The sequence below is a fragment of the Accipiter gentilis genome, chromosome 10, assembly GCF_929443795.1.
Source record: "Accipiter gentilis chromosome 10, bAccGen1.1, whole genome shotgun sequence".
NCBI lineage: Eukaryota > Metazoa > Chordata > Aves > Accipitriformes > Accipitridae > Astur > Astur gentilis.
This window is the reverse complement of record NC_064889.1, coordinates 11,679,166-11,691,863: the sequence shown is the minus strand read 5'-3', so window position 1 is coordinate 11,691,863 and position 12,698 is coordinate 11,679,166. Positions and strand designations below refer to the sequence as shown.

The window sequence follows — 12,698 nt, the reverse complement described above, 5'->3', positions numbered from 1 at the left end:
AATATAAGGTGAAAATGTAGTATGTTTTGCTTATATCTGCCAGTACTTTCTTCCTAGTTCATGACAGGATTAGTAATAAATTGAGCTTTATGGATGCTTATGTATTTCTGGGTCTTGATTAATCTTCAAGATGAACACCCTGCAGCTTTCTTTTGAAGAGGCAGCTTGCTTAGAATACATGCTTGCTTAGAATACATGCTTGATTCTGTTCCACAGCTAAGCCTATGTGTTAGAATACCCTCTCTCATGTACCTCCTCCAATCTACAACCTAAAATAAACCCTGTGGCTATTTAATGCTTTTTTGTCCATCCTTTTATGTTCAAGAAGATAACGTTAATATTTTGTCTTCTGCAATTACAGAGGCCAAGTAATAGTAGCTGAAACTAATTTCTTACTATGAGATTGATGGTTCATTTTGGTTTAAGAGGAAGAATTATGCAGATATTAAAATCTGACTGTATTTATTAACCCACAACTTTCTTTAGTCACCTGGGTCCTATTGCATTTTTTGTCTTATTAATAGTATTTTCTTTCAACTGATTACTGATTGTATGTAATAAGTGAAATAGAACATAAAACTATGTGCCCTTAAGCTAAGGACACTAATAGTTGTCTTATAATGGGCATGTCTAGTAGAAGTGTATTAAAAATATTTAAGACATTAAAAATAATGCTAATTTGATTGTTCAGTGGTCCTAGTCCTGAAATCTCTTAAAACATTCTGTTGCTTTTCTAATTTGAATGCAGCCCAGTTTCAAGTAAGATTTTTTTTTTATAACATGTTGATACAAGAAGGGTTAATATCAGTTCCAGCATCTTAATACTGATGTTAACCCTTGGCTGACAGAAATTCTTGTGCCTTAAAAGCATTTATTGGTGTAACACTATTTAATTGCTTTCTGATGTGAAAATAAACTCTGATCATAAAGTTGTAGTTATTTTTCACAGAGCAGGTGATACAATGCTTGTTTCCTTAATAAAGCTGTGGTGATTATATAAAACAGGTGCCTTTATTTAGCATAATACACAACTATGATTTGACATTTGAAAATATAAGGTTACTTGAAACATTCGAGTTCTAAAAATCACTGCTAATTCTTACCATATAAATCAACATACTGAGAAAAGTGTTGAGACAAAGCTGTTGAGTCTAAAAGCATTAAGAAGAGTGAAAAGTAGTATTTAAGGTTAAAACATCTTTTGTTCATCATAGATTACTTTTGTAAAGGATATTATGATAGAAATTGTGGTTAGCTCTCATCTCAAAGACCTTTCATATAGAAAGAAGTCATGATGCAAGATAAATGAGTTCTTTTCAGTGGAATTTACACAACCTGAAGAGAGTTGTATAAAGGTTTTCTGTCACTATACCATTTGCTTGATCCTGCAAGTGATGTCAGCACAACGCTATCATAATGACTATATACTGCTGTGGAAAGACTTAGGAAATCACAGGTGAAGTACTGAGATTTCAGAGTATTATCAAGGAGAAGACTGATAGATAAGAATATGTCCCAATTCATTAAAGTATCAAGGAGGACTGAAAATTCTGAATTTTCTTTTAACTGTAGTGTTCTGAAAATCTAGGAAGAATGAAGTAGTATACGAGATTGTGCCTTGTAAGACCGTTACAGTAAAATAGAAGCTCTGAAGCATAAAAATTCTTTGGCACCTAAGAAGGTTCTTGTACAGGTTTTGTTTTTCTCATCTCATCTGTGTCATTCAATTAGCTTCACAGCTCCAAAGCAGGTTCTTACTTTCAGGTGGAAATCTATGTATCAGTTCATAGTTGTCAGTATATTAAAGCAAACAAAGCAGAGGATTTTTTTATAAATTTTTTTTGCAGCAAATTTAGAATTATGTTTAATATCTACCTTTCTTATTGATGAATGTCATTTAGGTGTTTAGCAAGCATGGCTCCTATCTGTGTGTCTACTCATCCTACTGCATGTTGCTGTCAACAGTAGTTGTGGTTTGTGCTTGTGGCATTTTTCAAATGTAAATGTCACATATGATTGCTACCATTTATCAATGACAAACCTCGTTATCAAAAACTGTCCATTTCATACTTTTGTGTTCTAAGAATTTAATGGAATTATTAGTTAATTACATTTTAGAAAATATATAAAACCTTTTTGTGGGGGAAGAATGGAATCCAGAGGGCTTACAAGTAACATATTGCCCATTTAAAGTTGTTCCCTTAATCTAAACATTTCACAGAGAATTTTTGTGAGTAGTTAAAAAAATATAAAAATCCCCCAAACAAACAACAAAAAAACCCACAGCCCTCTAAAACAATCTGAGTTATATAGAGTGATCTAATACACACATGGTCACAGACTCCATGGAGGTCTCTGTCCAAGAGAGATCTAATTCAGGGCAGAGAATTGCCCATCCCAAGGCCCAGGCCAGTAGAATTAGAGGATTAAAATTCTATACCTGGAAGAAAATCGAGGTTTGTTTGGTTGGTTTGTTTGTTTGTTTTTTATATATTTTCTGATGGAATTATTATAGAGATTGTTTAAAGTTGCTGAAAAGTTTGAAATGTTAGTATCATATGAGACTTTGAATGTACAATCAGTATACTGTAAATATATCCTCTACATAAGTGTTATGTATGTTTCAGTGTAAATTAAATCACTTGGGCTCTCAGAATATAATGCTCTAAAGAAAAATCCTTATTAAAAACGCACACAAAATTAAGGACAGAGCTGAGATTTGGTCAAGTGCAGGTTGATGCTTTCTATTTTTTAAAGGCATTAATAGGTTCTGATTATTCTGTACTCTATACAGTAAATCTTTTTTATATTTGTGGTAATCTGACATAATAGCATGCATGTAATAGTCTAACTCATACTTAGAAGCCAATATGCCTGGTACTGACTTAGTAATACAATTAGCCCAATATTGTCAGCAAATAACTTTTCCCTCTCCAGGTTTTTCATTCCTTTTGTAGCCTGCATTTAAATAGGAGTGGACTATTAAGTGGAATTCTCTCTAAATCTTAGCAGCTTTTGAAGTGAGAGGATTGACTAAAAATAAGTTTATGTAGGACAGCATACATCATATATACAGGTATAAAAGGGGGGGGGGAAGGACTCTTAGCTTCAATATTGCCTTCTTTATACACTAAAGTCTCTTTTTTTCTTGCTTTCCTTTAAAAAGTTGAGGAAACAACTAGAAACATTAAAGAAAAAAAGGTTAGTACCTTGAGCCAAATAATATTGAAGCTGTGTTCCAAATCATCTGCAGTCTCTTAACCCTTGTGTGCATTAATATATTCAACTACACTATACTAAGCTATCTACTGCTCTCTAAATGGAGCACATTTTAACTTTAGCAACATGTTCAATAGCTTTTTACATTTTAGTGTTAATCTACTGTATTGGGCAAATCTCTCCCTTTTATTTTTAGTTCTAGTCAAGGCCATTGTCCTTTAAGGGCAACTGCTTCAAATATAATTTTCATATTTGTAATATAAATACCATACTACACATTTGTTTCTGAAGAAATAAATAGTGTACTAAATGTCTTCAACAATTTCATTAGTAGTTAATAAATAATTGATTGGCAACTTTAGCCTCACAGTTGCTGTAACAAAGCTACTCAAAGAGAAATGTAAGTATTATGAATATACACAAAGGTGCAGAGAATAGTGTAACAAAACATTAAGAAAAATTATTGCAAAATAAGAGTGTTTATTTTTTTCAAGTCACATCTGTATTCAACAGTAATTGAGGAAAAAACATCTTTGAGTCTGCAAAAATTTCCTCTCTTCCCATAGTGGTCATAGCAGTAGGGGAGCAGTGAAGATGACTTTTCTTTCCAGAATAATTACACATCCTAGCTAGCTGGGAATTTATATCTTCTTCTAAGCTGTCCTGAAGGCATTTTGCTTCTATATATTACAAAGTTTAGTGGCAAATAACTGTTAAACCACTGAGTTAATTCACTAATATATGAAGTTCTATATATGGTTTCTGTTTCAGATGCTGTTCTAAATCACAGTGAGCCAAAATCAGTTTTAAGCATGTGCTACTTGCATCTGTTGTTATCCTTAAACTTGATTGTGTGGTGAAAGAACTGCTGTCACGTAACAGCTATGAATGATGAGTCTTGCAGTTATGACTGTTAAATATTTAGATTGGATTCCATAGTGTACTTGATGAGCATATGTGCAAGCTTTTCAGGACAGCAGTAAGCCTTGTGGGTTAAAAAATAAGCAGATTGTAGTCTCTTTAGACTGGGGTTTGAAACAGCAGTTTGGTTGTATTGGTAACGTTCCCTATAAATAGAAAGCCAACATGTTTAATGGTGGTTAGATACATTAATAGCAGGATCCATGAAGAAATATCACCCAATGAATAAGCAGATATAGTGAACTTTCCAAATGATATTGACAGAAAATAGGAATAGCTTTCTAACCAAAAGGAGAAAGTGCCGATAGCACTCCATGCTCTCATGTGAATGTTGGAGGGTGTGATAGGATAGGGCAAAACTCTGCTGGTGAAGACCTGAGGAATTACTGGAACATAGAGTAATTATCCAAAAGAGAAAGCAGAATTACTTTCTTGCTGTTGTCCCTGTCTTTGCAGTGTCTGCAGGCAGGTCATCTATGTAGCATGTGCAGTATTAAGATGAGTATCACTTTACATGGAGAGACTCACCAATGACACAGACAAAAAATGTCAGTGTTTAAGAATATAAGGAGAATTTAAGAAGAATATAAAGGAGCAGATAATTGTTCCAAATTAAGTTTCTCTGAATTAGGTCAGCTGAGATGATTGTCAGTATAATTCTACTGTTATAGTGAACTAATGAAACAATCTGGAGTGTACACAGTTATGCTTGTCTAAAGAAAGGTAGCATAGGTTTTTCCCAGCAGACATACACTGATGCTAAGTACAGGATAATCTTATTGCGCGGTGACCATAAGACTAGTAGAAACCTTACTTAAGAAATCTGTAGATCTGAATTGTAGTTATTGTAAATTGATTCCTTATGTTCCTGATGGCTAAGAGAGGTTCTCTTAGCCTCAGTTTCTGTGGCTGCAAAGTGGATTGTTTACATGTTGTTTGTCATGTGTGATTAATTCATTTCTGTGAAGCATTTTGCATGTCATAAATAGATATTGCTGCCTATAGGCAGTAGTGACTACTTTGACAGTAATGCAGAGTGGTATTGCTGCTGAAAAAGACTTTGGTTTTGTTTTGTTTTCCCCTCCTGTCTTGGTGTTGTGAACGCTAACTGCCATATGCCTTTATACAGAGGGAGACTGCACTTTAATCTCATCTTCTTCCCTGTCCCCTTCCAATACACACGGGCTGCTTGTAGTTGATGAATACTGTAAAGGTTAAGCAGGGCTATGGCTCTGCCTGTTTCTTGCTTTTTTGAGGGGACAGTCTGCATCCACAAAGCTACCTCTGAATGGAGAGGGCTGCTGCTCTACAGCTTCATTTACTGGGATCCAAACAGACGGTCAGAAGTGATCTAGCTATTGTTTTTAAATGCTGAAATTATTTTTTTTAAAGATTATTCAATTTTCTTTCCTTATCATATCCAGACCTCCAATTTTATAAAATTAAAAAAAAAAAAAGGAGTTGGGGGGTGGGGGGGAATCTGTGAGGATCTGGTGTTCAGACACATAACTAAAACACACTGCTTGCATTATTTAAAAAGCTATCATTCTTAAACCAGCCCACTCCACCACCACCCCCCTCCCCCTTCTACCTGACACATTAGTTTTAGACTTGGGAATAAGATCCTTTATACGTGATGCTTCCAGCTGACAAGTTTTATTTTGTCAATGCTTTGTTATCAACAGTATCCTTGAAATCAATCCAAATTACCTGTTCACCATCAAGTTGATTGACAAAAGCCTATATTCAGTCTTGCTATGGGTAAAAAATTGAAGGAAGTGTCATTGTGTCCTTTCTTTACAGAAGGAACCCATTAACAATTTCTTTTATTTCTAATCTCACAATCCATAACACCTTCTAGTTTCCTGCTCTATAAACATCTCGCATAAAATATGTACTTTACTGCTGTAACATTTCAACCTGATTCCTTATGCTTAGAATGGGTTAACCTATCTGTATTAAACTTTATCATATAAATTGATTTAAGTCAATAAACAAACAAAGTGAAAATAGAAAATTAGTTCATGATGGTTTATTGGGAGACCTGGATAAAACCAGGAAATCACTGAACGACAACTTGCAGCTCATTCAAATAATTGACTTAGTCCTATGTGCTTCTCAAAAGACTGTTCCTTATTTCCTAGAGTTTTAACCTACACTGCCTGAAAATAATAAGAACAATCCTATGTAAATCTTTACAAAAAAGAAATGGGTGAGACCTATAATGACTCAAACATGAATCCATGTGTAGATATACAATTTTAGAAAATTAGTATTTGACAGAGCAATGGTAGGTTGTAAACTGATGAACAGATCATATGACTAATATAGCTGAGATGGAATGGAACTCACATGAGAGAACATAAATCTGCTCCATTTAGCAGATCTCTGTGTTTGTAACAGTACAACATTTAATTTACTATGGTGGTGTCAGAAACTGGATTTAAATAAATTGAGTACTGAATTTGCAGCTATTTATAATACTGTCAATTATCTCTGATAAAAAGCATAGGTTAGGCACTGGATAAAACATATATATGGCTGGCTATGAAATCAAGATTATTCTACAGAGAAGAATTAAATTGTATTTAAAATTAATGGAAAAGTTCCAGATTCCAATGATAACTTCATTATTTCTTGATGTTTTGTAGGCTGAGCCAGTAAACAAGCCTTCTAGCTTGTTTATACAATGTTGGTTTGAAGTCTTTTCAATGAGAAGAATGTCCAAGTCATCTGAGTGAAGTTTATATAAGAGGGCACTCAAAAAACTGTGGTTGTGTGGGCAGAGAAGGCAGGCAGCCAAGCTTCAAATCTTGTTCAATAAATAGTTACAAACATTCAATGTAAGAGCTGAATGGTTAACAAGTGTTTCTACATCTACAAACATGCCTTTGATATTGAAAAGTGTCCCAGGATGGTTCCTTCCTCTACTAATAATATGTGAAAACAAGGCAGCCTTGGCTCTAGTGAGAGCTTTGTAATGTTCTAAGATGCTATTTGCATGACTGGAAAATTGCAGGCAGTCTCATTGAGCATTCTTTTGCTTCCAAACATTGATTGCTCTTAATTCACTCTTAATACTCTGACTTTTGGCATAAGCCTGAAAGAAAAAGAAGTCACAAGAGCTATGCTGATGCATATATGTTAAAAATGTGGTTCATGCTCCACAAATATTTCACCTTTTGTAAAATAACAGGCAGCAACTTTGGGAAGGATGAAGAATGTTATTCTGTTCTTTTTCGGCTTGCTCTTGGCCTGCATCCCAATTTTGTTATAACAGGAAAAGGAATATGTCTGTTTACATGCTCTATTCCAGGATTCCAGAAGCCAGCTAGGCTTCTACTGGCTTTGCTTGGGCTCTGTTCAGCATAGTGCATTTTGCTGCTGCAGTATGAATCAGTAGTTAATGTTTATTATTGAGCATAACGTGAGTGTAATAGTAAGGTCAGTAAAGACAAACTCTGTAATGAAAAGACCAAATCTTGAGGTGTGTAATACCTCAAGGGACCGTAATGTTTCATACAGTGCCATGCTGTTTGCAGACAAGGAGAGCAGTTGATATCCTTTACTCCTCTTGACGCCGCAGAGTAAATTTTAACCCTTCACATACCCTGTATCTAAATAAACCTCTTATTCTGCCAAAGAATTTTTAGCTGGTTTAGAAACTGAAATGGCCATTTTTAGAACTACTTTGTTGGATTTTTCTGAGTGGTTTGTCTTGGTTTATTCTGCAGCTATGAGACTGGGAGGCGAATGATATGCTGTATGAAACAGTACATTTATATGTTTAAAATACATTGGCTACATTTGTATGGAATACAAGCTTTTGCCTTATGGAATAGAAGCTTCCAGATACCTCATGAAATCTTTTCTTACTCTTCCATATTTTAGATCAAATTGCTTTCCTGTTCTAATGGCACCTATTTTTGTCCTGAGACTCTTGTAAATCATATCTTTTAATCCTTCTTCCTCTCACTTTGTGTAGGTTGGATTTTTTTTGTTAGTTTTTCTTGTTTGTTTGTTTGTTTTTTCTGTGACCAGAACAATGTGAAATTTAGTAATCTGGATGAGAATGTTCCATTATTTGTAATTATGATCTTCTGTTATTTTCTATAGGTTTTTTTGTTTTGTTTTTCTTCTTAAAGAAGAGAAACCAAGAAGGTATGCCCGTTTTAAGTCCTGGGTTACCATAACATGTTAAATTCTGGTGTTAAAAGAAAGCATCTGTTTCTCAAACCCGAGTCATGTGCATAATTCAGTCTTGAGATAGAACAGTACTTCATGGATACAATACTGATTTGTTGCACAGAATCCTACCTTGCTTCAAAAGATAACCCAAGAGAGACCTTTCTACTTCTATTTTACTAGCTAGTAATGACTTGTTCCCCTGTTGGTTTTTTGACCACTGTTGTATGTCATATGGATCTAAATTGAAATGTCATTTCTCTGAAAGAAAGCAGATAACATTAATATCAAATCTCTCAGTTAAAGTCAGACTATTAAACTGGACAAAGAAGCTTGTAAATAAGTACAGCTTATTTATGTTAAAAATACTTGCCTAGAACTGCGTTCAGTTTCAATTGTTCATGAAAAATTCTGTTCAGTCAATTATGGGGAAAGTATAGATAAATTCTTAACTGCTCTGTGTTTCCATTGTAACCCAGTTAAAACAACATCAGTATTATTGAATGATAAGTTTGTTTGGCAGCCATTGTAATGTCATTCCCTCCTTTTTAGACACTTCAAGAAGCCATGTGCAACAGAGTGAGATTTTGCAAGACATACAAAACCCCTTCACGATTTGGTTTTGAACAAGCAGATGTGTGATTATTTTTTATTTTTATTTTTTCCCTGTCAAATGATACCAGAGCATCAGTAGTTTCTATGTCTATAGGCTCTGTTGATGAAATATTTGCTGATGATCCTGTTGGAGATACAAATATTTGTCTGGACCGAAAATTGTGTTTTGTGGAAACAGCTTAATATAAATTACACTCCATGGTTTCTGCCCTCTTAAAGAGCCTGATCTCATATTACATATATAAGATTTGCAAAGGAATGTTTACAAAGAAATTGGGAAATAGTACAAAAAGGAAAGAGAGTTGTCAGAGCAAAAAGGAACAAGTCTTAACTCAGATTGGACAAACAAAAAATCCAAAATTTTCAAATACCTTAAAAAGCACTGTTAAAAAGATTACCAAGTGTCCATCTGCTCGCAACTTATCAACTGAAGAAGAGGAAAGCAATAGAGAATTTTCACTTTCTCCAACATTCAGTTACAGAGTTGCTATTGCCAATGGACTGCAAAAGCATATTTTTGTAACAAACAATAATAATGAAGATATAGTTCAAGATCTGTCTTCAAGTGATAGCTCATATTCTGAGTCGCTAGGTGAAGTAAAAAGTAATTGCAAGAAAAACGAATACTTATCACACACAATGCCTGTGAGACGAAACAGAAAAAGCTTAAGCAGCCTTGCACCATCTGATGGAAGTTCAGATGGAGAACGCACTTTACACACATTGAAGCTGGGAGCTTTACGAAAACTAAGGAAATGGAAGAAGAGCCAAGAATGTGTCTCATCAGATTCAGAACTAAGTACATGGAAGAAAACGTGGGGCTTAAGAAGTAAATCTCTAGACAGAACTGGCCGCCACCAGAAGTCAAATACTCTTGAACCTGGCTTTAGTTCGACAGGTTGTATTAGTCAAACCCATGATGTTATGGAAATGATCTTTAAAGAGCTTCAGGGAATAAGTCAAATTGAAACAGAACTCTCTGAATTAAGAGGGCATGTTAATGCTTTGAAACAATCAATTGATGAAATTTCTAGTAGTGTAGAAGTTGTACAAAATGAAATTGAACAATTGCGAACTGGATTCGTACAGTCCAGAAGAGAAACTCGGGACATACATGACTACATTAAGCAGATAGGCCATCCAGGAAACAAAGCAAGTCTTAGGTTTCTAAATGTGCCTGAAGAGAGGCTGGAAAAAACTGAAAGCATAGTTTACAAAATATTAATAGATAAAATGGGTTTCTCAGAGGCACAAAGCACTATTAAAATTGAGTTTGCCCAAAGACTGGGGCAACAAAGAGACTGTCCAAATGCAAAGCCAAGACCCATTATTGTTTACTTTGAGTCATCACACCAGAGAGATTTGATTTTAAAGAAGTCTTATAAACTTAAGGGAACTGGCATTGGAATTTCTACAGATATGTTTTCCCATGACATGAGAGACAAAAAAGAAAGGGCACTACCTTCCTCTCAGACTTATGAGAGTATGGATATGAAGCTTTTAACTTTGGAGACAGAAATGAAAATGCATGACTGGGAGTCACCTGACAGTGATAAAGACTTGGAACCAGATATAAATAAGAACAGTTATGCAAAGATATCTAAATTAGCACTTCAAATAAAAACAAGCTCTACAAAGGGGAGTATTGAGTCCCCAAATACTAAAGACCTTAATAGAACTGCTGATAATAGCACATTTTCAAACAGAAGAAATTACGGCAATCAGTCACCAGAATTTGGCAACATGGAAAAACAATCAAAGACCTATTATTCAGACATGACTCCTCTATGGCATTTACAGAATGACTTTGCAACACCAAAACTTAGCCGTTCGGAGTCAGATTTCTCAAAATTGTGTCAGTCTTACTCTGAGGATTTTTCAGAAAATCAGTATTTTAGCAGAACAAATGGCAGTTCACTGTTGTCTTCTTCTGATCGAGAACTTTGGCAGCGAAGGCAAGATGATTCTACAAACTGGTATGGCAGTTCCCAGGAACAGACTTTAGTCCAAGGTTTGCAACAGTATCCAGAGCAAAATGAAGTCGAGAACACAGGAACTGTTGACAGTGGAGTAAGCAATGGAATAATATGCGCTTCTGGAGACAGAAGCCACTATAGTGATTCTCAGCTTTCTTTACATGATGATCTTTCCCCATGGAAAGACTGGAATCAGTTGGAACAAGGGGCAGATTTGCGCCTAGACTCGTCTACACAGGAAGTTTTTGTGTATGATATGAGCAGCCCTTCAGATCAACAGACAGATTTTGGAAAGTGCCAAAGTTCTGACCTCCAATATGATACTGAAAGCTATGATTTTACCCTTGATGGTACTTCTCCATTATGTCCAGGCCTTGATAGCGAATCACAAAGTCAGTGGACTGGTCAATATGATGACTATCAGGAAACAAATTCTATCTCCCCTTATCAGAATCAAAACAGATTGCCTATGATGTACCGAAGTCAGAGTGAACTACCAAGCGACGACTCAGAAGAAACAGCCCCTAAATCGTGGCATAGCCGATTAAGCATAGACCTTTCTGATAAGACTTTCAGCTTTCCTAAATTTGGATCCACACTTCAACGTGCTAAGTCAGCTTTAGAAGTAGTCTGGAATAAAAGTACACAAAGTTTAAGTGGGTATGAAGACAGTGGATCATCTTTCATGGGAAGGTTTAGAACTTTATCTCAGTCTACTGCAAATGAATCAAGTACAACACTTGATTCTGATGTTTATGCTGAGCCTTATTGCTACAAAGCAGAGTATGGGGAAGACTTAATTGAACCACCTGGTGAGAACGAAACAGACTATGTGGAAGTAATGGAACAAGTCCTTGCTAAACTAGAAAATAGAACTAATAGTAGTGAAACTAGTGAGCAGGTCCAAGAATATGAACTGGGGCAGCCTTTGTATGAAACTCCATATGCAATACTACCAGAAAAGCAATATGATGCACAGTTTGACAGTGTGGTCAGTGAAGAGATATGGGAAGTTGAAAGTGTCATGGCTGCTAACATAGAAGTAAGGGAAGATGAAAATCAGAATGTCCCAGAGATGCTTACTGAAACTCCGAAGAAAAAAAGAATAAGACCGTCATTTAAAGAAGCAGCTTTAAAAGCGTACAAGAAACAAATGAATGATTTGGAAGAGAAGATCCTTGCTGGAGGTAATAATATTTTAATATTGTCTTCTAAGTAAAACATTGTTCTTACTAGAGTTGGACATTAATTTCTGTATCGTACCTGATCTTGCTTCCTTAGAATTTGGTGACCAAAATTCTGCTTATGTCTGGTTTTGTTCATAGGGTGAAATAGTCCCATGGAAGTCAAAAGGCTAAAATTTTACAAGTTTGCTCTAAAAGATTTTTCTGAATATGTTTAGTCAAATATGGTTTTAAGCAATCATATTGCTTTATATTTCAGTAACTTGAAAATTAGATTTTGCAAGATTTTAAATCTTATCGAAAGAAGTAAACAGTACACTGTTCTTGGTTTTCTTATAGCTTTATAATGTATTCACATTCACTCCATCCAGAATGACGAGATATTACAGTGCTTTCTTTAACAGTTTTTAAGGCATGGTTGGTTCTATAGTCATCCTGATGAACAGTGTTCACATCTTGTATGCAACCTATAACTTGTTATGTACTTGTGAGAGTTCAAGTCTAAACTGATTTTACTTCTGTTCTTAGTTGTACTCCCAATAAGCCCTCAAACAAGTAGTCAGTCCTCCAAAAAAGGAAAAAGAAAGGTGTGGAGGAA

At 35.2% G+C, this 12,698-nt stretch overlaps 1 protein-coding gene across 1 annotated transcript in view; it reads left to right on the top strand.

Moving 5' to 3' along the window:
* The window catches only part of UNC13C (unc-13 homolog C), a 239,064-nt gene that overhangs the window by 39,748 nt on the left and 186,618 nt on the right, over positions 1–12,698 (top strand). Inside the window, exon 4 of the mRNA XM_049812315.1 lies at positions 8,878–12,103. Coding sequence (XP_049668272.1) covers positions 9,139–12,103 — 2,965 coding nt within the window. The 5' untranslated portion in view covers positions 8,878–9,138. The remainder of the gene's footprint in view (positions 1–8,877; positions 12,104–12,698) is intronic.